General features: G+C 35.6%; 1 protein-coding gene across 5 annotated transcripts; it reads right to left on the reverse strand.

Moving 5' to 3' along the window:
- Positions 1-1,528: 1,528 nt before the first annotated feature.
- On the reverse strand, positions 1,529-25,936 carry LOC147396635 (prolyl 4-hydroxylase 1). 5 transcript variants are annotated; one of them, XM_086451638.1, is made up of 14 exons: positions 25,742-25,936; positions 24,411-24,458; positions 20,310-20,378; positions 19,628-19,680; positions 11,302-11,367; positions 10,367-10,420; positions 10,023-10,097; positions 5,208-5,282; positions 4,918-4,988; positions 4,777-4,828; positions 4,568-4,657; positions 2,463-2,555; positions 2,282-2,333; positions 1,529-1,843 (listed from the first exon to the last, which is right to left on the reverse strand). In XM_086451638.1, the coding sequence occupies exons 1-13, from the start codon at positions 25,800-25,802 to the stop codon at positions 2,286-2,288; spliced, it is 855 nt and encodes a 284-aa protein (XP_086307764.1). In that variant the 5' UTR covers positions 25,803-25,936; the 3' UTR covers positions 1,529-1,843; positions 2,282-2,285. The 5 variants fall into 5 exon arrangements, with proteins under 5 accessions (XP_086307764.1, XP_086307762.1, XP_086307765.1 ...); XM_086451636.1 differs by lacking the exon at positions 2,282-2,333 and having other exon boundaries at positions 25,742-25,934; XM_086451639.1 differs by lacking the exons at positions 2,282-2,333; positions 20,310-20,378 and having other exon boundaries at positions 25,742-25,935.
- Between the last annotated feature and the right edge of the window lie 1,275 nt (positions 25,937-27,211).

A 27,211-nucleotide genomic window follows, 5' to 3' on the forward strand; every position in this document is an offset into this window, starting at 1 on the left:
CAAAATCGCAATCATTTGGCGAAGTGACGAGGAAAAGCATCAATGGTTCCGTTCACACACCCACGTCAGCGCACTATTTAACACTGTGTGGTAATAAGTCACTATAGAATAATGGGTTTTGAAGAAAACATATTTTATTTTCACTTCCTACCATACTGCGTTCATCACTGTATTGACGTGGAGGTGTGCAGTTTTCCTCTAGAGTGAAAAGCAACTATGGAGCACATCTCCACGTCAGCACAGTGTTCTGCTTAGTCACTCTAGCATTGTTTTGTTTAGGAAAATGTTTCCTCCTACTGGACTTTTGAGAGGACAATCGTAAGAAGGTTTGATGAGTGTAATTTTGAAGATTGGCATTTTGGAGAACTATGCATCCAAAAATGCCCACATTATTCAAGATGGAATGCCTTTTAATGCACATAGAGACAATAGGAATGTGTGGTCTTCGTGGGCACTCCAAAATCGCACTCAGGCGTAATAGTGAAATGGGTGAGACATGAGCCTCCACGTAAACACATATTTATTTTCGAACCAATGACTTGCCCTCTTGACCTTGGTCTAGTCTATAATAATACTTACCGACACTGATCTAAATGCCCATTTGTTTTTCACTTTCCAAACCTATCATCTAAAATATAGTTTTTTTATTTTTTATTATTGCCTTGTTTACAACCTTAAATTCTATCTCCTTTGACATTCAAACCTCAAGATGCATTTTTACCATATTTTTCTCACCCCAAATCCATCTTCAAGGGTTTAGTTGAAGTTGAAAGATCGAAGATGAGGTTAAATAGGTTAAAATAATTTACCCAAAGATATTAAAACTGTTTTTTGGGAGACGGTTCATCAAAATGGTTTTTGGCAAAAGGTTGAAAATGACACATGAGACCGAGGTTAAGGGCCCTATCATCAGTTTGAAGTCTTTGGGTAATGATATTAGAGACTTGGGTTCAAATCCTGCCGACAACATATTACTAAACTCATTAAAAACAAGTTTATCAATAAATAAAATAAAATAAACTAGGGTGATTTAAATTTTAAACATCTCCCTCTCCCTCTCAAACACTGCCTTATGAAACTTCCATATATTTATGATAATCTTCCTCTTCCTCTCAAACACTACCATATGAAACTTTCTTCAATATATTAATCACTATTTTTCATTAATTCCCCTAATACAATTAGCCATCCTGTTGCAGAGTTTTTGTAACCTTAATATCCTCTATATCTTGAATATGAGGGCATTTAGGTCATTTTTCTTAATCTCTCATAGAAGAACTGAGAACTTGGTCAATGGGTGCATGTCATTAGTATTTCCAATATTGACCAAAACGTGTAGACCGGGCATACCCAAGCACAATATCTTAAATTATGGTTGGGAGTTACATGTGATGTCTCACATTTCCTTCAAAATTAATTTCAATAAAAAATTTCAGATATTTCATCGACAGGAAATTTATTTTCCTAAGCTTGCAAACAGGGCCTTGAATTTAATAGATAAAAAGGTTAAAAGAACAACAACAAAAAATACTTTTAATAAGCTAAGATTTGATTTATTAGGTATAGATTTGAACTGTAACACTTGAGTGACTAAGAGATCAGCTAAAAACTAATCTCATTTATTTGATATCAAAACTTCCTCTTTGGAGAATATATTTCTATGAACTTCACATTTACTAATTTTCCCATTTACCTTTGTATACAAGATGAGCCCATGTATCTAATTGAGAAGGAATCAAAATAACTTTCTCTCTCTCATCCATTTTGTTGCAGACCACTTCTCTCCTGACAAGACTTCACATCCTCCATGTAAGCTGTTTGGGTCCGACTGTCCATCAAGTCCCTGAAAAGAACATATGAATTCAAATCAAGATTTAAAATCTCATCTCGAGGCATTGTCCCGATCAAAAGAAAAGCTGAGGCAGTCTCAGTCTCGACCGAGACAATCTCGAAACATTGAGAGATCAATGTTTTATTTCGGACCCCCCAAAACGGTTCAAATGGTTTGACATAAATTGAAAAATATATGTAGATATTTAAAAAGCAATGAATTTGTAATATGGTACAGATCAATAGATGCTACTGTTAAATAAGTCTATTTCGAACTGCAACAATCACAAACATTTAATATCCAAAAACTAGTTGAAGATGCAACAACAAAAATAAATTAGAATCAAAATCAATTCAAATTGGACAAATTGGCCAAGTTTCAAAAAACCAATGAATTTTTCTAAACATTTTGATGAATCAACAAGGTTTTTGGATGAGTCAATGAGACAACCAATTCAAATTGGCAAACTCGTGCAATAGTCTCTGAGTCCGTTTCGTATCACCTGAATTGTCCAAGTATTAAAACCAATTTTAGCCTCACTGACGACTGCATACTAGAAACTGTATCAGAAGGTTGTCTCATCGAATTACTATGTATGAACATATCATATATTGAAGGTGAAAAAACAAACCATGCTCCAAAAAAGAACCGCATCTCCTTTTATTGGTTTGATAGACACCCCTTTTGTAATTTGTCCCCCACAGCTACACTCCCCTGATCCAGCCTGAAACCATTTGTGCAATGTAAACCAGTATGGTCCAATCAAAAAGAGTTCTAGCGAGAACAAAAGGATAATGATATGGTTAGAAATTAAATTAGAAAAAAAAAAAAAAAAGCAAGGAAAATTTGGAGGAATGACAAATTTCAACAATAACAAAAAAATAAAAAATAGAAAGCTTCTTTAAATTCCCTATTTTGAATAAGTGAAAACTACCATTGATACCAGAGTAGAAAACAGAACCGTGGGTTCAAAATTTTAATCAAAATAACCCACATTTAATGAAATTGCAAAGAAAAGAAAATGGAGAAGACATCATGGGTGATCTTATCATATATATATCCAAAGCTGATAGGTTCAGATACAATAAATATGCCTCAAACACTGCTTAGTATGAGCAGTGATTATGGAAGTTTCCAAGAACAACATTGGGCTTAGAATGGAAGTCAATACCATAGAGAAAAATTTTCATACACAGATGCATACATAGCTAGAGGGAAAAGGTAACGAACTCGAAAATAATAACTAAAACACGTATTTTATATCAGAAGATTACCCTTCTGTTGTTTAGAGTTACAAAATATGGAAATATATCTGCAAGTGTCCACAATTTAGAATGTCTATCTAGATTTAAAGAAAACCGAACCCATTTACGTAGCCATTTTACTAGAATTATTTAATTATGATAAAATATCCTTTTTAAATATCTGTTTTGAAAATGCATTTCATATAAAGGGAGATTAGATTTTCGTTAACACACTGTTTTCTTACATTTGTCTTGTGAATCCCATTACATTGAAGAATGAGAATGTCATTGGACTAGCAAAATGACCATAAAAAAGTTCTATTTTACTAGTGAAACAACTCACAATATTCTTCACAGAATAATAACTAAGTGGAGCAGTGACCAATCCAGGCAAAACCCAGGCAACGTCAACCTAATAATGTAGGAAAACATTGAAGTCCAGGGCAGGCCTAGCTATACCAGCCAACTAAGACACGCCCAACCATCAAGGACATTTTAACACGCTTAGCATATCCAGGACCTTGGCTTTGCCTAGAGGAGTTGAGACAAAAAGATTCTGTGTTGGGACCCACATAAGTATAGTCATAGTTACAAAATTCAGTGGTTTATTGAAAAAGTTGCAATTAAATCATGACTTTTTTCGTCACCAATTAGATCACGATTTAATTGTGTTTTCATCAATAGTCTAAACTTCTACAAACTTCATGATTCAATTACAAACTTCACAGTTAAATCACAAAGTTCACAATTAGATCGGGAAAAATTACGAAAGGGGTATTTGGTTATTGTTTTAGCAATCCGAGGTATGTTGACATGGATAAAATTTCAGCCTTCCCATATTCAGTCTCAGAAGATGTCCTAGTGAGAGGAGATGAAATTGATGAAGATAAAGGAGACCATTTTACCCATGAAGCACTAGACAATGAGGATAACATTGAATTTGATGAAATCTTAACTTGGATTCATGATTGCAATAATTTTAAATTTTGAACAATATAAACCTAGGATGTGTTGTGGACCTATGGTTTCTTTTTAATGGTGTATGGATGCTATCAAATTGTTTCCATCATTTTCTAAAAATTGTTTGATTTCCACACTAAACGAAAAATTTCAACGGAAGGTATCCATTTCTAGGCTGATTGAAATGGACATCAAAATCAAAATTTAATACATTAAATTGGGTGGTTGGAAGTGGAAGTACAATTCTTTCAACTAATTTTCACATGAAAATTAATCAAGGGCAATGATATTACCACATCATTATGTTATGAATAAAAACCATAAGTGATTTTATCATATGGTGAATCGTGTATGATGTTTATTGATAACGTAATGGTGTGGTAATATCACTGCCCCTAATTAAACAGCTGGTGAGGGAATGTAGCTTTTAGAGTTGGATAATAATTTGAGTTGCAAGGAAGTGATGAACAAATAACAAACTAATATAAACGAATGTTTGCCACGGAACTTGAAATTCCATAAATACACTCACCATAGGAAAATATGTTTCTCCCCCCTCAACATTGTCGCTCAAATACATGAGAACCGTTGCTATGCGCTGACCTCCACGCTTCAAGTTAAACTACATTTCAATCATTTCTACAATGCTTCAGAAGCACATTAAGAATGGGCCCAACTAACCTGATGCAACACATGTAATGAAAATGATACAAATATCCAAAAAGGAAGGAAACAACTTACAGTGTCAGCAAAATAGTCATGATGTGCTCTGTAAAATTGATCCTTTTCGTACCTGTGCCGCAGATGTTAGCCTTGATAATGGAAAAAATTAGTCCTTGAGCTCATACGAGGCATTGCACAGAAAGATGTTAGAAATTCTACCTCAAAACTTGAATGGGCTCTCCATTTTCTATCGGTACTTGAGAATATACAGAAATTCGTTTTTCAATTGCCTGAGTATTTAGGACAAACATAAGAAACCAAGTATCAGGCAACCAGAAGAATGACAAGTACTAGTTTATGAAGGCACACCACTTCAAAGGGAGAGAATAAAGCATGCTCAAGTCATTAGAGCAAATCTGAAATTAATCTTCTTTAATAAACTATAGATATCTAATCCTGAAATGCTGTTTTAGATGAAATGAAGATATATTCAGGAAAAGAAAACCAACCTGTATAATTGGATAATTTCTCTCTTCATTACTCAAAAACATACCAGAACTTGTCCTAACATCACTCTTAATTCCCTGAAAGCAAGTAACACGACAGTCTAATCACACATACTAAGACAAGAAGCATTACAAGGCAAGAACAATCTTCTCAGGGAAAAAAATACATATTTTGAATGTCAAAAAAAAATAAAAAAATAAAAAATCTTGGTTCTGGAATTAAACAGAAAATAAAAGACCACCCTTCTCAGCAACTACTATCATACTAGAAATTTTCAATCTTGAAGTAAATCTCGATCATTTCAAAAATCAAGAAAGCCAAACAAACAGTAAGAGAAAGACCAAGATAAACAGGGGCAACGCAGCCCTCATCAAATGCATTGGCTGAGACATTCCCAAGGAGAAACAAAACTTTGAACCATACCTACTACGTATATGATTACCTTACAGTACAATACCACCACTCAAATTACTTAAAAGCTTAATAATATTAGCAAGTTCTGAGTATTTACGTCAAATACAAGCAAATACTGCAATTCATAACTAATTGCAAAAAAGAGAGAAATTAAGAAACAAAACCTATTCAAGGAGGTGATTTGATGACCTCTGTGGGAACATTAACTAATAGGAAATTATACGAACACACATTTTGAAGAACTGCAATTTAAAAATCTCTAGGACCATAATCATCATAAACATCATCAAAGCTTTATTCCAAAAATTTGGGGAAGTTACAATACAAAAATTGTATATATGTATATATATTGTATATATATTTGTGGAGGTTCCTAACATCGCATTCAAATCTTGGATGTCAGTAGTCCCCAATATATATGTCTATATATTGTATATAAGTTTGTGGAGGCTACTTCCCTTTAAGCTTCTCTTGAGCTTCAATTTAGTCCATCTCTCTTTGGTCTACGATTTGACCCAACGTCCTCAACCCTCTCTAAGCTGGACTACACCGAAAATCAAGGGATTTCGAAGATTTACAATCGTGTTTATGGTTCGTACATGGTCCTATTAGGGTTCTTGGATTCGAGGAGATGTTCTAGATTTGATCTTTTTAAGATTGTTCTAATACGGTTGGTGTAGACAACCCATTTTTGCCTAGACCAAGCCCGAAGGCACTAAAGACATTTCGAGAAAGGATATGACTCGAGTCGATTTTCAAGTGGTCACAAGGACCACATGTTGAGCCAACAGAAAATTGCATTTTTATGATTTTGGCTTGGTATGGAAGTAACTAGCGGCCAGGCTTAATTTTTAGCCTACCCATAGGTTACCAATGACCAGAATAATCAAATGGGCAGTATGGAGGTAACCAACGGCCAGGCATAATTTTTTAGGCTGGCCAAAGGTTACTAACGACCAGAAGAAATTTTTACATAGTATGAAGGTGAACAACGAAGGAAAATTTGCACTAGCCATTGATCACCTAAGGCCAATTCTGTTGGTCAGTTTTGAGCCCTATGTGCATTCGAATTTGTTAAGGTTTAATTATCTTTTAATCCTCATTTTCATTGTTTTTCCCTCAAGAAAACGTTCTTTTTTACCTTTTTACTCATAGTTCAATTTCATAATAAACCCACCATCAAAGTCTTCATGTCAATTCTCACTTTCTTCTAACAAAGACCTTTGGTCAATTTGGTCCCCACATGAGTGTAATTACTACTTTAACCTCAAGTTGTTAGAGCCTAATTTATGTAGTTTACACTTATGCCCCCTAAGTCTATCCTCAGTCCTAGAAGAGTCAATGTAATTAGACTAAGTTCTAGAGGTTTTGATAATTTTGCCTAACCCATAGAATTCTCTAAAACTTGTGAGCAAAGACTAAACTAACCCTAGGTTGTTAAAGAGTTAATTGAGTTAGATGACATTAATGCCCAAAATCCCCATCCATATTTACATGCCATCTAGTCTAATTCTCTAGGATTTGACTTAAAGCCAAAGACCTAAGACACTTCTACCCTCCTCAAAGAATTCTCTAAAAACTAGGACCTTTTACAATCCTACCCTCTTGATCATCATGATTGGTGAGACCATAGGTGAGTGAAAGACCTTTAAGTCCAAGGAGAGTAGAAGTCATTTGGATTTTCTACAGAGGTTTTGTTGCAAATATTGGGAATCTTAGAGTTTAAGACAAGTTTATCCCCAAAGGTCCCCCAAACTCCTATAAATAGAACCCCCATTCAAGGTAAAAAGGGAGAAGAGGGGAAGGATCCAAAATTCTGTCTAAATCTCTCTTCAAAAGGAGAGCTCAAGAAGAAGCTAAAATTCTGTCCAAGTCTCTCCTCTAAGCTCTCTAGCCTACCTAAACTCTATCCAAATCCATTCCCAAACCTTCAAGAAGCTCAAACCAAGAAGAAGAAGAAAATCAAGGTAGGGTTGAACCTTCCATTCTCCCCTTCTAAAACTCGCTCTCCTACCTATCCCCTTCTTTCCATTTAAGCAAATTTTATTCATGCTTTCTTTGCTTACAATATTTAAATCTTAGACTCATTTTTGTGAGGTTTGGAGGTAGAGAGTAAGACCTCCTAGAGTCAATCTCCTCCTATAAACCCTCAATAAGCTCCATGGGAGCATTAGATTTCTTTTGTTATTTATTTCTCTTGCAAGTTTTAAATTCCTAATGTAGATGCTCTTTATTTCCTTTAATTTCCATTGCAAGTTAAATTCTTAGGATAAATGTTTTCTTTTCTAATGGCTTAAGAGCTAGAGAGTAATTCTTCCTTAGAGGTAATCTTCTCTTTCTAAGTTCATACATGCATACACAACAAGCACACACTCATTTTGTTTTTTTCTTTAAAATAGTTAAGGGTCAAAGGTACGGATCTACCTAGATCTACACCTAGCTCTCTAAGCTAACAAAACAGTGCCAAAGAGGACACATTGCATGCATAAGGTCCTTAGTCTTTCCATGGTGGTATTCAACTCATTGACACCTCCTAAAGGCTAAACCAACAAAAAAAATGCTCCTAAGTCAGCACATACCCTTTAAAAGAGCCTTGGGATTCAAGACGGTGAAATCCACATGGATTCTCACCAAAATCTTAGGCTCATAAAAAATTCCAGCAAGCCACATTCCTATTTTAGCTTACTCATTGCCTTATTTTGTTCTTCTTCTAAAACTAGACTATAGATCTTTCAAAAAGGGCCTTTGGATCCAAAAAGGAGAAATCCTCATGGATTCTCACCAAAATCCATGGCTTACAAAAAATTCCAACAAGCACATTTTTGTCTTGACTTGCTCATCGGTTCAAATTTTTGATTTTTCTAAACTAGACTATAGTTGTTTAATTGTTTAGTTTTCTTCACTAATTTTCTTAGTTCTTTTCAAAATCAGGTTAATCTTTCAAAACCTCACCTATGGTCATATATTGGTAACTATCTTAAGATGGCTGGGACAAAGTGCCTAACACCTTCCTTGTTCCTCAACCGAACCTCCTTACCATAGATTTCTAAGTAGACCATTCCTTTTATCTTTTGGATATGTGAGTCACTACAAGCTAAAAAACAGATTTCAAATATTTTTTTTTATAATGTCCATTCACACTTTAATTGAATGGTGGTGACTCTTAAACCCGTGTAGATGAGCTCAAAACTTTTCCAAAGGTTTCGAAGCCCGTGTATCTACAGTTGATTTTTTAATTTAGAGAAATTTGCAATCTTGCAAATCGTTGGCCCTTGTCTAATTAAGTTTGAGAGGATTTGTTCTTTCTAAGAAGTTCAATTCATACCCAGTGTTTAAAGCAGGTACATAGAAATTTTTTCAATTTTGGTTTTGTTTTTTCCAGTAAGTTTAGTTGTTTTTATACTTTAAATTTGTTTGTTATTTAAATTTATATTTTTTGTTGGCTTCAATTCATTCTTTCCTCTCGTTCTTCTTTTCTTCTTTCTCATTTGGAAATTTAGGGTTTGGATGGATTTGGAGAAGAAAAATCAAGTTATCCTTTTCTCAGATCGGATCGGTTTGGACTGTTTCAATTTTTAATTGGTTCGGATTTGGCTCAATAATGTGTTGATCCGATTGGATCGGATCAAGATCATAGGGTAACAATTTCAGGTCGGTATCAGATTAGTACTGATCCGGTACCAAAATGATCCATTGCCAGCCCTAGTTAGGTCCATTCCAAGTTAAAAACATCATTAGAAATCCACCCACAGATGAAACAAAAATGAAAAAACAAACAAGCAAGAAAATAAACAATATTTTGGTCCTTAGAACTATAAATAACCAAGTGGAAATAAAGCACAAGGTTTTTTTCTTCTCTGCAACTAGATTTCTCTTTGATTGCACTGGATTTAAATATATGCCATGTATAAGGTTTACTAATGTTTCATATTCGCTATTGTTGGAAAATTCAAGTTTCAAGTTGTCATTCTTGCCATCTCAGTCGTATCCTATAAAAGTAACCAAAAATAAATAAAAATCGCCATTGCTATGCTCCATGACTCTACTTACATATTAAATATAAAAAAAAAAAGTCATCATTGCTCTCTCTATGAGATGCACACCCTCAACAGCAAGCACACGTCACCACAAAATCTGTAGCTTACCGTTGAAGACATGTTACTCATGGGGTATGCACAATTAGGGCATGCCTCAAAGCCTCCTTTCCATACCTTGCTTCAGGCACACTTTAGGGGACACGCCACAAGTACTATTTAAACACTAATTGAAATTAAGATATAGACAACTAAGGAAATGTAAAGGAACTCATAAATCGTAATAAAGAAGTTAAAAAGACATTAAAAAATCATGTATGCTACTTCATAAGAGACTAGCAGGAGTGCAGGACGTATAGTAGTACATACCTTCCCTGTTGCAATATCCACCACAGTAGAAATCTCAAGACGAGGCTTTGCAATTGCTCTGAGATAATCACATTCCTGCAAGTCATAGTATTTTTATTCACAAATCAAATTTGCAGTTTCATGTGAACAAGAGTTTCTAACTGTTACAGAAAACAAGCAAAAGGTCTATAAAATTCTAGTGCAGTTTTACAAAACCTCAGATGTTACTCCAACCATGGCCCACAAGCTTTCCAAACCAAATGGCAGAATATTTCCATTTGTGATTTAACGGAATCTTTGGTATCCTTTGTGTTATTCTGGAAAATACTTTAGATCTACTTGAAGGGTGGTCTTTGGGCACTCACAGTAGGAAGAGGGAACTGTTGTGGTGAATACTTCCATTTGCGGTTTACCGGAATCTATGGATGGAAATCATGGAATAGATGTGCCAAATTTTTGAAGACGTGTGGGTCTTTAAAATAAGTACTAGGCAACATTAAGTCATCATTGGTTCAGGTGGCAGCTATTATCGGGGATTTCGTGGGCATCCCTTATATATTGTGCATAAATGAGAAGAGATTATTCAGGAATGGGTGTAACAGTTTTTATGTAGAAGAGTTGGGCATAGTTTCTTTTACTTGGTTTCTATCTTAACCTTTTTATCCTATATATATCAGAAATTTTAGATTCTTTCATAATTAATAAACTTCTACTGGTTCAAAATAGATGAAACCCAATGAAGTATCCAGGCATTTGTCCAATTCATCAGTAAAATTAGGGCAATTAATGGAAATTAGTAAAACATAAATTTCCAATATGCCACTACATGTAGCATAAATATATGACATTAACTGAGAAACATGTCTATAACAATTGGTTTCATGAGAAAGATGCCATGGCGTTAATATGAAGCATTCATAGAAGACTAAAAGTGCACCCAACACGTTTAACAACATGCAACTAATTATATTGATCACACGACCTAAACAAAGCTTCTTTAAGGTTGTATTGTGAGCAATATGGTCAACTCAAAGAGTAAAGATAAATATGGGATGCTTGAAATGGTTGTGAAGAAAATCAAAGCTTATTTATCCAATTGAATACATGTCATCAAACATTTTTCTCGGTTCCAGGCAAAATATTTCTTTTAAAAGTGGAGTCGATCATTCATTTTACTTTGTAGCTGTATAGGGCTTTGAGTTGTTTTCTTTTGCTTTAATGGTTCACCTCTTAAATGTATCATAAGATTTTTTTGTATAGTAGGTAAAAAAAAATAAGAATAAGTTCAAAAAGTACATACTCCCATACTCAAAAAGTTATGGAGGACAATTATTCGTGGTGACCAGCTGATTATCTCAGGTTTGACCTACATCAACAAAAGATATGTTAAATAAGGATCAAAAAGAAAAAAAAAACATAAAAACAAGTAATACCAACTATCAAAAGCAAACAAAGCACTTAGAATTTCTACAATTGAATAAATGGTGGATTACAGTTACCATAAATACATATTAGGGAAAGATGTCCTATCTCAAATGAGGAAATTCTTGAGCTTTTTTTGGCCAATATACTTTAAACCAAAGGACGTGGACTAATGCAAGGTCAAGTATGATACACCCTTGAATGTATTGGAATATTAGAATAGTTAGTTCTAGTTTTACTAATATTAGTTTATTTCTTCTTATTTCTTTATTTATTTCTTTGTAAGGGCATTTATGACTAATCCTTCATTATTGATTATATATATGCCAAGCTCTAATTATGGAGCAAGGATTTTCTTTTCTCTTCTAAAACTCTTCTTGGTATCAGAGCCTCCATCTTCGTTTCTTTTCTTCTAAAAAAAAAAAAAAAAATTCTACGATCAAACCTGCGATCAGGTTTTTTGCTCTAAACAACTTGCGATCAGGTTGTATGGCTTGAATCAAGTCTGTGATCCTAACTCTAGGGCATTAGCAAACTTGCAAAAGGTTTTACGACCTGCAACAGCCTGCGATCAGGTTGTACGCAGATATTATTTTGTGGCTTTCTTTGACAACCCTTGGGATCACCCCATTAGACCTTAACTGCCCTTACGATCAGTTCTACAATAGCTCTAAGGTTGTACGCAGATATTATTTTGTGGCTTTCTTTGACAGCAACAAGAAGGAGCATTTATTTTTTTCTTTGAACTTCAACAGCAAGCAGTTGTGCACTATCTGACCTTCGACAGTACTAAACAGGAGATCTTCCTTCAATCCAAAGTTCCTTCCTATTCATAGTTGCAATGACAACGCCTCACGAGACTAAGGATTCTACCACAACTCTTGGGGCAAATTTCTCAGTCCAGCGTATAACCAATGCACCATTAGATGGTCGTAACTTTTAGTCCTGGTCTAGGTCTGTACGCCTCTATTTGGGTAGTAGAGGCAAATCTGGTTGGTTGTCAGGTGTTATTCCTAAGCCATCACTCACTGATCCAAAATTTGAACAATGGGAAATTGATAACTGCACCATTCTTGGATGGTTATTTAATTCCATGGAGCAACGCATCTACACTATGTTTATGTATCATGAGACCGTCTCTTCTTTGTGGACAGCTCTCACTCAAACATATGCACATGCTTGTAATGACTCCCGAATTTATGAACTTTACCGGGATATTGCTCAGGCTACACAGGGAAATCAAAGTGTTGCTGATTACTTTGGATTCCTTCAATCTCGATGGGAAGAACTCTCGCACTATGAGTCTATGGCTAAATTGTCTGTTGAGGCAGCCGAGTATGTAGTCAAGAGAATTGTTCGTCATCAGACATATTAGTTCCTCATGGGTCTACGCCCTGAGTTTGAAGCACTGCGGACTCAAATTCTTAATACCACGCCTCTACCGTCCTTATTTGAGACATTTGCGACCATTGATAGCGATGAGCGTCGTCGCTGTGACGTTCCCTTTCAGATTCAGTCTCCTGCCATTATCTCTGCTTTAGATACAGATCAGATGGCTCTCGCGGTCAATTCGGGTTTCTCTAACTCCCGTACTCAAGTATCTGGGAATCGAGGTCGTGGAAGCCGTGGACGTGGTAAAGGTAATGGTTTTACGTGTAGCCACTGTGGGAAGATTGGACATGAGAAGGTCCGTTATTTTCAACTCTATCCCCACCTGTTGAGATCTTCTAGGGGACAGCCTCGTGCTGCTGTTGTGGAATCTACTTCTGTTGAACCTGCGTCCCTTGGAACTATTGATTTGCAACATCTACAGACGCAGATTACAACTATTGTACGGGATCAGCTCCAAGCTCAGACTCCCTCATCCTCAACAGTCGCATCTGTTACAACACCTCCAGGTAACTCTTCTGCATTTCATGCCTCTCAGTCTGACTCTACTCCTCTGACTTGGGTAATTGATTCTGGTGCCTCTGATCACATGACCGGTGAGTCTAATCATTTTATTTCTCCCATTTTTCCTACTACTTATAAGGAGGTTCGCCTTGCTGATGGGTCTCTTACCCCTATTCACAGGAAGGGTACTATTTCCTTGACCCCTGACTTTTCACTTGATTCTATTCTCCATGTTCCTAACCTATCTCTTAACCTTATGTCTGTGAGTAGTATAATAAAATCTCTAAATTGTTCTGTAACATTTTTTCCTACCTACTGTGTCTTTCAGGACTTGACTTCGAGGAGGACTTTTGGCAAGGGGTATGAGAGGGATGGGTTGTACCTGTTTGGTGCTCCACCCACTGCTGCTCCAGCTTCCGTCCTCCCACTCATCGGAAATCATACTTTTTCTTCCTAGACTTTAGACTTATGGCATGCTCGCTTAGGACATGTTAATTTTCAGCACTTATGTTCATTATTTCCTGCTTTAAAAACTTCTTGTAATGGACACAAATTTCAGTACTCTGTGTGTGAGCTTTCTAAACACACACGTACATCTTATATTCCTTGCATGCATCGTTTTAATGTTATTTTTGACTTAGTTCATTCTGATGTTTGGGAGCCTTCTCCTGTTACGGCTTTTAATGGTCATAGATATTATGTTACATTTATTGATGACTATTCTCGTTGTACTTGGATTTATTTAATGCGTTCTCGTTCTGAAGTGCTCTCTATTTTTGCTAATTTTCTAAAAATGATTCAGACTCAGTACAACATAACTATCAAATCTCTTAGGACCGATAATGGAGATGAATATATTTTTGATGGGCTTCGGTCCCATCTCCATACACATGGTATGCTTCATCAGTTAACTTGCCCATACACCCCTGAGCAAAATGGGGTGGCGGAACGTAAGAACCGCCACCTCATGAACATCGTCCGTTGTCTTCTACGAGGGATGCATGTTCCCAAGTCCTATTGGAATATGGCCGTTCTTACTGCTGCTTTTCTAATGAACCGTGTTCCTAGCCGTACCTTAGGGGGATAGGTGCCTTTTCATGTTCTTCATCCTAATAGCACTCTCTTTCCCATTACACCGAGAGTTTTTGGTGTACTTGCTTTGTTCAGGATAAAACTCCCCATCGCACCAAACTCGATGATAAAGCCATTCGTTGTGTTTTCTTGGGTTACTCATCTATGTCAAAGGGGTATCGGTGTTATAATCCACTCACTCATCGTCTTATTCATTCCCTGGATGTCACATTTTTTGAAAATGTTCCTTTTTTTCCTGTTTCATCTTCTTTGCAGGACTCTTTTCCTTTGCAGGACTCTATAGTGCTACCGTCACCTGTGTTCTCCCCACCTTTTTCTTCACCACCGCTGCAGGTTTACTTTTGGCACTCTCCCCCCTCTCAACCTTTGCCACCATCTTCCTCGGACTCAGGTATACCACCTTCTACATTTACTCCTGTTCCTTCTATTTCTGACTCTCACTTAGCTATTGCACTTCGCAAAGGTAAGCGAGGGTGTGTTACTAATCACCCTATTGCCCAGTTTGTTTCCTATCAGGGTTTCTCTCCTTTCTATCGAGCCTATCTTGCCACCACAGACTCTATTCGGATTCCTCAGTCTGTATCTGAAGCTTTACGTGATCCTAAGTGGACTAAAGCTATGACTACTGAGATGGATGCATTGCAGAAGAATCATACCTGGAAACTTGTTTCTCTTCCCTCTGGGGCATGGACTCTTGGCTGTAAATGGGTTTTCACCGTCAAGTATCTTGCAGACGGTACTGTTGATCGCTACAAGGCTCGCCTTGTTGCTAAGGGATTTACACAGACTCCGGGATAGGACTTTGGTGCCACATTTGCCCCTGTAGCCAAACTTACTACTGTTCGTCTTCTTATCTTTTTAACGGCATGTCATTCATGGCCCCTTCATCAGCTTGATGTGAAGAATGCATTTCTAAACGGTGATTTGACAGAAATCATTTATATGGATCCCCTCTCCTGGGTTTCATCTTCAGGGGGAGTATTCTGGAAAAGTATGTCGCCTTCTCAAATCTTTGTATGGCCTAAAACAGTCTCCGCGAGCTTAGTTCCAGCGCTTCTCTGAGGTCATTCTATCTATGGGTTTTTCTAGATGTCACTCTGACCATACTTGTTTTATTCGACGAGGAGTAGATGGTCGCAATACTATTGTCTTGGTTTATGTGGATGATATTATAGTAACTGGAAATGATGTATAATGGATTGATAGGGTTAAGAGGCAATTGGGTAATGTTTTTGAGGTCAAGGACTTAGGTCCCCTCAAGTACTTTTTGGGGATAGAGGTGGCCCGTTCACGTCGTGGCATTTTATTATCTCAACGCAAATACACATTGGATCTTCTTCAGAACACTGGTATGCTTGGTTGTCATCCTGTCTCCTCTCCAATGGATTAGAATCATCGTCTTCATGCTGAATCTGGGGAGCTTCTATCTGATCTTTATCTTACTAGAGACTCGTGGGCCGTTTGATTTATCTGACTAACATTAGACCGGATTTGATCTTTGCAGTCAGTTTATGCATACTCTGCGTACCTCTCATCTTGACGCTGTGTATCGTATCCTTCGCTACTTGAAGTCTCGTCCTAGTCTCGATTTATTTTATTCGTCTACTACTCAGCCACATTTGTCCTATTTCATTGATGCTGATTATGCGAGTTCTATTACAGACAGGAGATCTACATCTGGTTTCTGTACTTTCTATGGTAGTAACCTTATTTTATGGAAAAGTAAGAAACAAAGTGTGGTTTCTCATTCGTCTGCTAAAACCGAGTATCGTGCTATGGCTCTTGGCGCATGTGAGCTTCTTTGGCTTAGATCTTTGCTGACAGAGTTGGGATTCCCTATTGCAAGTTCCTCCTCGCTGTTCTGTGACAACAAGTCTGCTATCATGCTTGCATCTGACTCAGTCATTCACGAAAGAACTAAGCACATTGAGGTTGACGTTCACTTTCTCAGGGAGAAAGTTCGATCTGGTGCACTTGAGACAGTCTGTGTTCCTTCTTCAGATCAACTGGCCGATATGCTTACAAAGTCTGTGGGACCCTCTGCCATTAACTCTCATCTCGCCAAGCTGGATCTAGTTGATATATTTGCCCCAGCTTGAGGGGGAGTATTGGAAATATTAGAATAGTTAGTTCTAGCTTTACTAATATTAGTTTATTTCTTCTTATTTCTTTATTTATTTCTTTGTAAGGGCATTTATAACTAATCCTTCATTATTGATTATATATATGCCAAGCTCTAATTATGGAGTAAGGTTTTTCTTTTCTCTTCTAAAACTCTTCTGAATGATGCATTCGTGGGCGTATGTATTTATAAAAGGGCTTTCCAGTATTTCGTTCTTTAATTCCTGACTATCTTTTCTTCTTTAATAGGTATTAAGATAAAATTCAAAGATGAAACATCCACTTTATCAAAGGTAGCAAAATAAAAGAGAGCTTGTGAGGTAGGCTGACACTAGGTGAACAACAAACAGAAAAAACAACTAACTTCGAAAGAGTTAACAAGTCATACAAGTGATGCCACCCTACTAAACACAAAATACTCAAAAACTAGGCCCTTGGACACTTCGATGAAGGAGCACTAGTGATATGATGAGGCATTTATCTTTAAGATGACTACATTTACTGCCCCTATCCTGTCTCGAATATGCAATTTTTCTCAACTTCCCAGTGAATCCACCCTCAAATATTGACGTCATCTTGAAGCCAGCTTTGACAAAGCTCATCACTCTTAGGTATTGTCCAACTCATAATAAAAAGAGAATTTGAATTTTTTATTTTTTTATGCTTCACTTGTAAAAAAACAATTAAGTGGCCCTCAGTCTCTCTCCACATGACTTATATAAGAAGCACGAGTCTGATGTAGTCTTTTTCGATTATTCAAATGATCAATTATAAAGACTTTATTAAGCGCCACCATCCACATAAAACATGCCACCTTAAAAGGGATTGTACTAACCTACATATGCTTTTTCGAAAGGAAGAATACCTGGAATTGGAATCATCAAGTAAAAGGAATGTACCCAAATAATTGCCTTCAGAGTTCTATTTCCATATCCTTGCATAACAATATCCTCCCTCAAATCCACATCCCTCCAAGGCTATATAGGAGAATAGCAAGGTCTTCAACCAAATCATTTATGTTTCATTTAGAACCAAGATATCATTTGGTATATAAGCAAATAATTCATTAGTGTTAAAATGATGAATATATAAGTATGATAAGCCAGTGAAGCAAGTCTCACTAATTATCAAAACAAAAAACTCAACATTATCAAAGCATTATTCCACAGATTAGCAGTCGGCTAAATGAATGTTGTTCCTCCAGTCAATTTTTTTAAGAGCCACTACTTTTTTCCTTATCCATATCAACTTCTCAAACAAGGTCTCCTTTCCTCAAATCCCACTCTACATCCAGATTGTCCAACCAATAGCAAATAAGAGAAACCATAATCCATACCATTATATCGATTTCCCTTGCATAGCAATCAAAAAACGAACCTCTTGGGGACCCAACAGATCATAAAACACCTTGAACTGAATCCTCATCACCATCATCAAAGCCTTATCCCAATTATTTTGGGTCAAGTGAATGAATCGTATTCTTCCATTCAAGTTAGACTAAGGCTAGGCTTTCTATAATTCAATTTGATTGCCAAACATTTAGTTGATTGTCATCTTATAAAATTTTCTAATTTGATTGGGATGCATTCATCATATAGCACTTCAGAAGCACACCTTTTATCATATACCATTCTTAAAATCTTCATATACTTTTGACATGTCATTCCATGAATAACCTCTATAAGAAGTAACAATAATGTTAATACCCTAGCAACCTTTCGTACTATAGAACTTTCCATCAATTGATCTCATTGGCTATTGGCTCCTCCCCATACTAAGCTACTTATCAATAGGGACTTTTTTTCTTTCATGAGCCTCAATAGGGTTTTATTAATCTCTCTAAAGAGAATCGTGCCAAGATTACCCACCATTTTAAATTCACAAATCATCTTTCAATTGATTAGATATTTTTTTATGGGGTTTCTTCATTCTATTCTATTCTACATAAAGTGTCTTTCTAAATTCTCCAACCTGTTAGCCAAAAATAATTGAAAGGGTAAAGACATGGAAAATAAGTAAGAAGCCTCAAGAGAATACTTTTGACTAGAGTTACTTTTTTATTTTGTTAACAAATGAAATTTCTCATCATCATTATCATCAAAGTCTCATCCTGAAAATTAGGCGTCAGAAAAGAAAATGAAATTTCTAATAAAATGAAAAAACAAGAGATTATGAAAAGGAATCATATAAGCTCAATGACCTTCACAAACTTACAAGGGTATTGGTCAATGCTACCTTCCCACTCTTAGAAGGATAGCCCTTATGCCAAGATACTAGTCCTCTTCTGAACCTTTGGATATTGGGTTACAAATAGCTCAGGATCAGTAAATGCCACCAAGTGGAAAACTGAGATACAAATAAGAAAAACTACCACCTAAAAACCCAGACTACAGGCTAGCTCCACTAAGTTGACAAAAGCACCCACATTGAAAAATTACGTTTTCAAAGATCACTGTGTAAATCTAACATATCCTTGAAGTATTTAGAAATACATCTTAGACAACTTAATTGACAATAGGAAGCCTTACAAAAGAAAATCTTATCTTTTGCAAACTAGAGGTCAGAAATGACTCGCCCATATACTTGCAGCAACGAGCTTTCTAAAGTGATCGACCATATACCCATTAATCATAATACAAAAAGGAGATTGAACAAATGCGTACCTCAATTCACTTTCTCCGTCTAAGACCACAAAAATCAGTGCAAACAAGAAACTCAATCCACACTGGGGAATCCCTCTCACAAAATTTGCTATTAAAACAATGTTTGATTACAACTCAAATAGAAGATATGTTTGTCAAGACAAAAAAAAAATCTCAATTGGTGATTTAATCGTCATAAAATCATTCTTCAATAAAATCTCAGTCAGTGATTAGTGTTTCACTTTTCTGTTCATCCTATGTATGTCCCATCAAGTATCTCGGATTTGTTTGTATATTTACTTTTTCCTCTCTAGTTGAGAACAGTCTACACTTATAAAAAAGAAAAAAAAAAAAAAAAACTACAATCGGTACTCTAAAAGATATTTATTGGGAAAGGAATTCAATGGTAGATGCATACAGAAGGTAAGAATAAGAGGACCATTATAAATAACATACAAGTCCAAGCCGTAGAAGATCTGCTTCTTTGTTGTTTTTCCAACGATGAATACCTAGAAGTCATGAATAAAATTAAGCCAATAAAAACGTCATAAAAAATTCCAAAGATTCAATAAAGATGTTGGATCATATTATCATAAGCTCCCAATTTTGGGGAAGCACAAGCACACACGTGCATGCCCATGAACACATGAAGGTCACCACTGTTGCCATCATCATCATCATAAAAGCCTCATCTCAAAAAGTTGTGGTTGGCTGAAAGAATCTTGATCCACCATTCAATAGATCAAATAAACAACACAACCCGACTTAGAAACGCTCATTGACAATTGCTTATAAAAAAATTTAGACAATTGGGTATGTCACCACATGTTCAAGTAAGGTACCAAACAACAAAGAAAAGAAAAAATATGATGAATAATATCTTAGCACACAAGGATGAAAAAACTGTTATATTCTTATATTAGTAGGATACCATATTGAAAATCCAAACAAATGGAATTCTTCATCCATTACCCAACACACCCACATTAAAATGCATAACACAAGATACAATTTGGCTTTCTAAAACAAAATTGCTCTATAAATGGTGAGCTTGTCAGCAAGTATTAATAGAAAAAAGATACTAAATGTGGTTTACACACTTGTTAAATGCATTAATGAATTATAGAGTAACACCAACCTCCAGGCAATTGAATATAGCCATCATTTTCAATTTCAGAAATTCGTCTAAAGCGAGGAAAGCTGGTGCCTAGACATGAAGGGTGTAGTTCATTAAGTAATAACTTTCAGGATCAAAACAAGAAAGAAATATGAGTAAAACTATCTCATTAGAACAATTAAGAAGCACCAACTAGCAACAAATAAAATTCGAACAACTAAATTTAACATAAAAAGTATAATTGATGTTAGTCAGATCCATGCTAGAAATATGATTGGCAATAAATGAAAAACAAAAGTAAGCCAAGTAACTAGAAAAGGTAGAAAGCATGAATTTCATCTTAGAGGCATAATATGCTACCAAGGGTATTACCAACCCCCAACCCAGCCATACCAAAAAGAAAAATAAGACCCATGCTTGTAATGGTCTTTCTTGAAAATTCAAGACTATTTCCAAGATGCTAAAAGGGCCAACTTTTAAGCAATAAGATAGAATTTTAGCAATCTCGGTCACTATGCAAGTCTCATCTCATAATCATTCTTGAGTGTCCCTGCAACCCTTTTGCCACTCCTTTAAATGAAACCTACAGCTGTTACCTCTATCATATGACAGGAAATATCTTATATGTTTCTCTAAGTTCTTGTTTAATGACATCGAGAGAGTGAACACAGAGAGTAAGAATATTGGCAGGCTAAAAATGGTGTTCTTAATGAAAATCAGGTTGCTCATTTTAGATAGGTGGGTTCCGTTTCACTCAAGCCAAGTTATCCTAGTCCCTACTGGAAGAATAGCCCTACTATGGGGCAAATAGCCCCTGAGGCGCTCTAGCCCCTTTACCCCACCAGTGGAAGCAAGCTAGCCCAATTAGTTTCTTTTCAAATCTTCCACTGTCCAATTCGAATTTTCCTTCGAAAAATAAGGCACACTAGGGGAAGATCAAGATAAGAAGAGGGAAGATAACCAATTTGACATCCCAAACAAACCACTAAAACATTCGGGCCCATGGAATCACTAATGGCGAAGACTTGGAACTTCACAAAATTTATCTCCAAACCAAGTACAGCTTTGAAGCATCAAGAAAACATATTCCAGATGAAATACCTAATCTATGTAAAGCATCCATGAGAATGAGTGTGCCATCCTCAAAATAAAGGTGAGATATCTGTTGAGTGTATATTTTCCTCCACTCTTGGGTGTATCATACCCCAGTTCAGTCCCGTGACCCTCTTATATTCATAGTTCTACTTCTGCCCCTTTCCAGCAGGTCGGTCTTTCGGAGTAGTTGGTTGGTTAACATGGTATCAGAGTGCTAGGATCGTATAGGTCACAGGGTCAATTCTTTCCACCCTTATGGGTGAGGGGGAGTGTTGAGTGTATATTTTCCTATACTCTCGGGTGTGTCACACCCCAGTTAAGCCCCATGACCCTGTTATATTCATATTTCTCCCCCTCTCCAAGAGATCGGTCTTTTGGAGTAGTTGGTTGGTTAACAATATCAAAGTACCTGATTTGCTAATGGTAAAACTAGACGTAAAGCCCCACACTTCTTCCTTGTATCACTATCATGCTCAATGCATCAATCACTATAATAACAAAGAATAATGAGGAAAGAGTCTCCTTTCCTGAGGCCCCTAGAGATTAGAAGAAACCAGCTAGGGCACCATTCACAAAGATTAAAAAGGATGAATACAAGTCTTCATCCACATTCCCCATCTCAAGCCGAACCTTATTATTTCCAGTATATTGTCCAAGATATTCCAATTGACATGATTCAAGACCTTATAAATGTCGATCCTTTTTCTTTTGAATTTCATGATAATCTTACAAAGATTGCCCAACATGTGCCATGTGGATTCATTAGCAATTAAAACCCCATTCAAAATCTACTTAAGTTGGACAAAAAATCCTTGGAAAAGGGAAATCACTGCCGATATAATTGCTTTCAGTTTAATGGCGACCATAATTGGTAAACATTTCCCAATAGAATCATAGTGACAAAAATCAATGATTTTTTGAAAATATCACGAGTGCAATAATCGTTGATTAAATTGCGATTTTATTTCAAAGAATTGTCGATTTTAAAAAAATTGACTGAATGAACCCTATGTGATGTCCTTGATGATAAGTCTTCATATGTTGTTGGTTTTCCTACTTGTATTGACGATACAATGAAAGACGTTTGTGTTTTCATCACCCTCCATCAATCATCGGAACCTGGATTCCCATTTCCAAGTAATGTCATCCATTGTAATGAACTTTTCAAATTCAACTTCCACCGTTATTTATCTATTTCCTGCGAAGTGATGTTCCCCTCTCTTTTGTAAGGAGGACAATCTCATTCAGACAATCTAAAACTTTGTAACTAGGCACTCAAAGGTGTTTTTGTTCCAAGTCACAAGTCCTCCTTAGGTGCTTTCATCTTTTCCTCCACTAGTTGCCCAAACCACCAACCTCAACTCTTGGAACCACAAACCGGAATGGAGAAGGACGGCGTCTCAAATCCCTGAAGTCTAGCAATATTAGAGATTGATAGAATATTGGTTTATGGAGAACTACTCGAGATAAATTAGATAAATTAGTTTCCCACCAATATGAGGTCAAAAACCTATCAAGCATGCACATTTTGACATTTTCTTGGTTACATGACCACGTGTATTGAGCACCCATAAGGGGTGGCAAGTCCTAGACCATGGCAGTTAATGAAATCAAAGAAGTCTCTCAGGTTCCTTGTAAAACCCTTGCCCCCAAAGTAGTTGGGTAATCATCCATCAACCTGAAGTCTTAGAACCAGATAAGTTCAAACGAAAAGGGGGAGGACGACATCTCACACCAACAATCTAGCAATTCAGAGAATGGCCAGATGATAGTGTCTGGAGAACTCGAGAAACATTGAAGAAGTGAGATTCCCACAAACTTGAGGTCAAAAACTTGTCAAGATGCACATTGTTGGGTTATCTTGGTTATGGCACACGTGTATTGAGCACCCATCAATGGAAAATCAATCCGCTCCTTATAGTTGAAGAGATCAAAGAAGTTCCTCATGTTAATAGTAATCCTACCCACCCCCTCCTCTCAATCCATTAGTTGACCAAATTATTCATCAACCTCGATCTTGGAAGCACATAAGTTCAAATTAGTAGGTAGAAGGGAGTCTCACACCCCTCCAATTAGCAATATCAGAGAGTAGTTAGAGAAGAACTTGAGATATATCGGAAAAGTGAGATTCACCCTAAAACTTGAGGTCAATAAGCTATCAAGCATGCCCATACTGGGGCTCTCTTAGTTATAAGGCCACATGTATTGAGCACCCATCAATGACAAATCATCAACTCATGGAAACTAATGAAATCAAAAAAGTCACTCATACTCGTTGTAATCCTTCCTTCACGCCACACATAAGAAAAAAACACTTTGCAATGCAAATCTAAGGGCGAACTATAGTAATTTGCTATTCAGATGGATAAAGACATGGCAATTCACCCTAACCTAATACTTGAGTGAATTTAATCTACAATATTTTCCTTGCAATCAATAATTTTTTAATACCATTTAAAGAAAAAGCAAGAGAAAAAAACTTGATATATGAATTGAATTGATTTTTAGCATAATTTTTAAAAATTTAAAGATATCATTCAAGAAATTAAACAACTAAAATAGAATGGAATTTTCAATTTGCAATCATGAAACGTATGTAAGCATATCACAATGCAACATAAAGGCAAGACAAACACAAACACACAAACAGGGTCACATTATGTAGTCACGCCTATGTCAGGCCCCCATAGAGATGAGTCAAGGTTGGTTACCAAAACGCCAGCCCTTGTTGAAAACTCTAATCCTATCAAATATGGATTTAGAGCTAATGGTGAGATAAATGGTCCAAGATTTTGGTGAGTTGTAATCCATTTTTCATATGGATAGAAATGTCAGAGAAGGATGACTAGTAAGGAAGATCTTCTAATATTAAACAAGCCTGGATCTAACCCCACATAAGCATATCAAGGTAAAACACATTAAAATATCTCAACACAAAATCAAAGAGAGGGAAAAGAGTGGAGAGAAAATTTGAAATGGTTAAGTAAATTAGGGGAGGGAGAATTTGAAATGACAAAGTCAATCTACCAGACGATTCTTCCAATTTTCGTATAAACGCCAGTTGACATAAAGCGCCTGTGAATCCATCATAAAATCATTAACGATATAAGGCCCTAGATAATTAATTAGAACCAAAAACTATGAAAATTTATCCAAACAACAATTAATTGCATTTCCATAAATAAAAAAGCATATGAATGTCTAAAAATTTAACGGACAAATGAGAGATTTAAAGAAGTGCATTTTTCCATGAAATTGTCCACCAATCACATCTGGCAAATCAAGCCAAGTCCACGCTCTAGAATCAATGGTAACAACTATTTTGCTAAAATATAGTATTTTAGGCATGATATTTATAAGGGAACTTGTGGCCTGAAAAGAATTGTCATTACTTTTGATGGTATGCACCCTGAAGAAACTTAGGGCATTTTAATAATTCTTTGCTAAATAGATTGTTGTTGTCACGTTGCTAGTCAAACCAAGGCATGTTGTCTTTATGTTTCCTTCTAACCATAGTCACCAAATTTGACAACTAGTTGAAAAAGTCACGATTAAGTCATGACTTTTTTCTTCACCGAATAAATCACGATTTACTCAAAACTTCATCAATAACTCACTACTTTTATGAACTTCACTATCAAATTGTGAACTTTGCAATTAAATTGAAAAAAAAAAAAAAAAGGGGTTTTCGAAATCTTTACTATCATAATGAGATAAGGTTGAATAGGTCTTTATTGACACTGAAATTTGGAAGACCAAAAATGGCCACACATTTACATTTAACCTCACAATTATCGAGGTTATTTTCTTCAAATGAATAAAATTACAATCCCTCTACCTCTTTAATCACTTTAGTTGTTAGTTTTCTCTCCTTAAAAAAATTACCTCTTATTATCTCATTAAAAAACAGCAACTCTTTTCCCCGCTTAAAGTGAATATTTTTAATTCCAAATATTGTAAATTTCCATTTTCAAAATTAAAATGAACTGTGGGGATAAATAAAACCTTCCTGAGAAACAAAAGAAGAATATCAACCATGGACTTCAAATTGCCGAATTTTTTTTTAACAAAGGGATTTGTTTCTTCTTTGAGATACAGTTTGACGTTAAACTGATAAAGATACATACAAATTGGTTCCAAAATTCTTAAATTGGTTATTATGAATTAAAACTCATGGAATTGTACTGTTTCCCCTTAGAAGATTTCTTCACAAAAAAAAAAAATCTAACGCTACTATTTATATTAAAATTTTTAATATATATATATATATATAAATTATGATTATAAATTGATCCAAAATAAATATATATTTAAAAGAAAAGATGAACTAAACAGATTAAAAGAGAGAAGAAACATACCGATTATCATTCCAACAGTGACGAAGGTGAGAAGTCCGAAGATGATTTTCATCCCAGCCATTGTTCACTCAGAGAGAGAGAGAGAGTGAGTGAATTCGGGGTAATGAAACCGAAGGACAGAGAAGCTGTCGAAGAATTTTAATTCCTGCGAGAGTGAAACCGCTTCTAACGCCCATTGCTTTTAAAGAGAAATCAAACCATTTTCTTTCCTTTTTCTACTTTATAGTGATTTAGACGTACCCCTCACATTTTGTAGAATATTTTAGATACCCCCTTGTGTTTTCAAATTGATGATATGCCCACTTGACTATAATCTTTTCTTATAGATTAATTAAGCATGACTAAAATGCCCTCGTTTTCAACATCTAGCAGAAAATCCCTTATTTTTCTCACAAAATACCTAAAATTTGTAGCTCTTCATCCTCAATTGTAAATTTTTTTAATTTTTTAATTTTTTTGTTGCTAGAGAAACGAGATCAATGATCAATAATTAGTAGGAAAAGACGAGTTTCAAACTAAGTAATAATATAAATACTACTAAATTATAATCAACTTAGCAAGTTGGGGACCTTACTTTTAATCTATTCACCTTCAATCCATCTTTGTCAACCTCATCTTGACACGTTGTAGAATACTTTACAATCCCAATTTTCATTATTTTATACTTTCCAAAATCCTATTTACTCTTGATGCTTGAAGGTTGAAGTAGATAAAATTTTAAGATTGAAGATAAGGTTTTTGAATCTTAATTGTGGTATCAATTTTTATTCATACATAAGAAAAGGTTCCCTATTGATTCAAACGTTATGTATATGGGATATAAGAATAAGAAAAAAATCAAAGATTTCATATAGTGTTTTTTATCAAAATATCAATCTGATTTATTTTGTACCTTTCGCTCGACGAGAAAATGAGTTAGATTTGACAAGGTCAAATGTAGTTAACTTAACAAGTTGGTAAATTCATTCTTAAGACTTGAAGGTTAAAGTAGATAAAATCTTAAGATATATGACGAGGTAAAAAATTTTGCTTAAGAGATTGAAAATGATTAGTTTTCATAAGAAAAAAAGAAAAGTTTTTGACTTAAGGGTGCATTTAAGTGATTATATTAGAGTATTGGAGTAGCCTGAGATCAAGGGGCATGTCACTAGTTTCAAAACATTGGAGGGTGTTTCAATTATTCACCAAAACAATTAAATGTGAAAGCCATGGTCATGTAATTGTCTATTTATGTCCTAAAGGGTTTGAGACGATCCTTTGTACCACGTCTCCCTAGCCTTACAAAGTTAGTAAGGATTTCATGCTTACTCATCGTCCTTGCGTTCACCTCTTGACATCCAAAAACATGATCCAATGCATGGGTTCTAAAGGATTAAATTCTATGAATTTTGAAAATAAAAATATAAAAATAATTATTTTTCACAGTAAAATTTTATTTTTTAAGTTTGAAAATTATGTGGAAGTTCGATA

Source organism: Akebia trifoliata, chromosome 8, assembly GCF_017979445.1.
Source record: "Akebia trifoliata isolate Shusen 1 chromosome 8, ASM1797944v1, whole genome shotgun sequence".
Classification (NCBI taxonomy): domain Eukaryota; kingdom Viridiplantae; phylum Streptophyta; class Magnoliopsida; order Ranunculales; family Lardizabalaceae; genus Akebia; species Akebia trifoliata.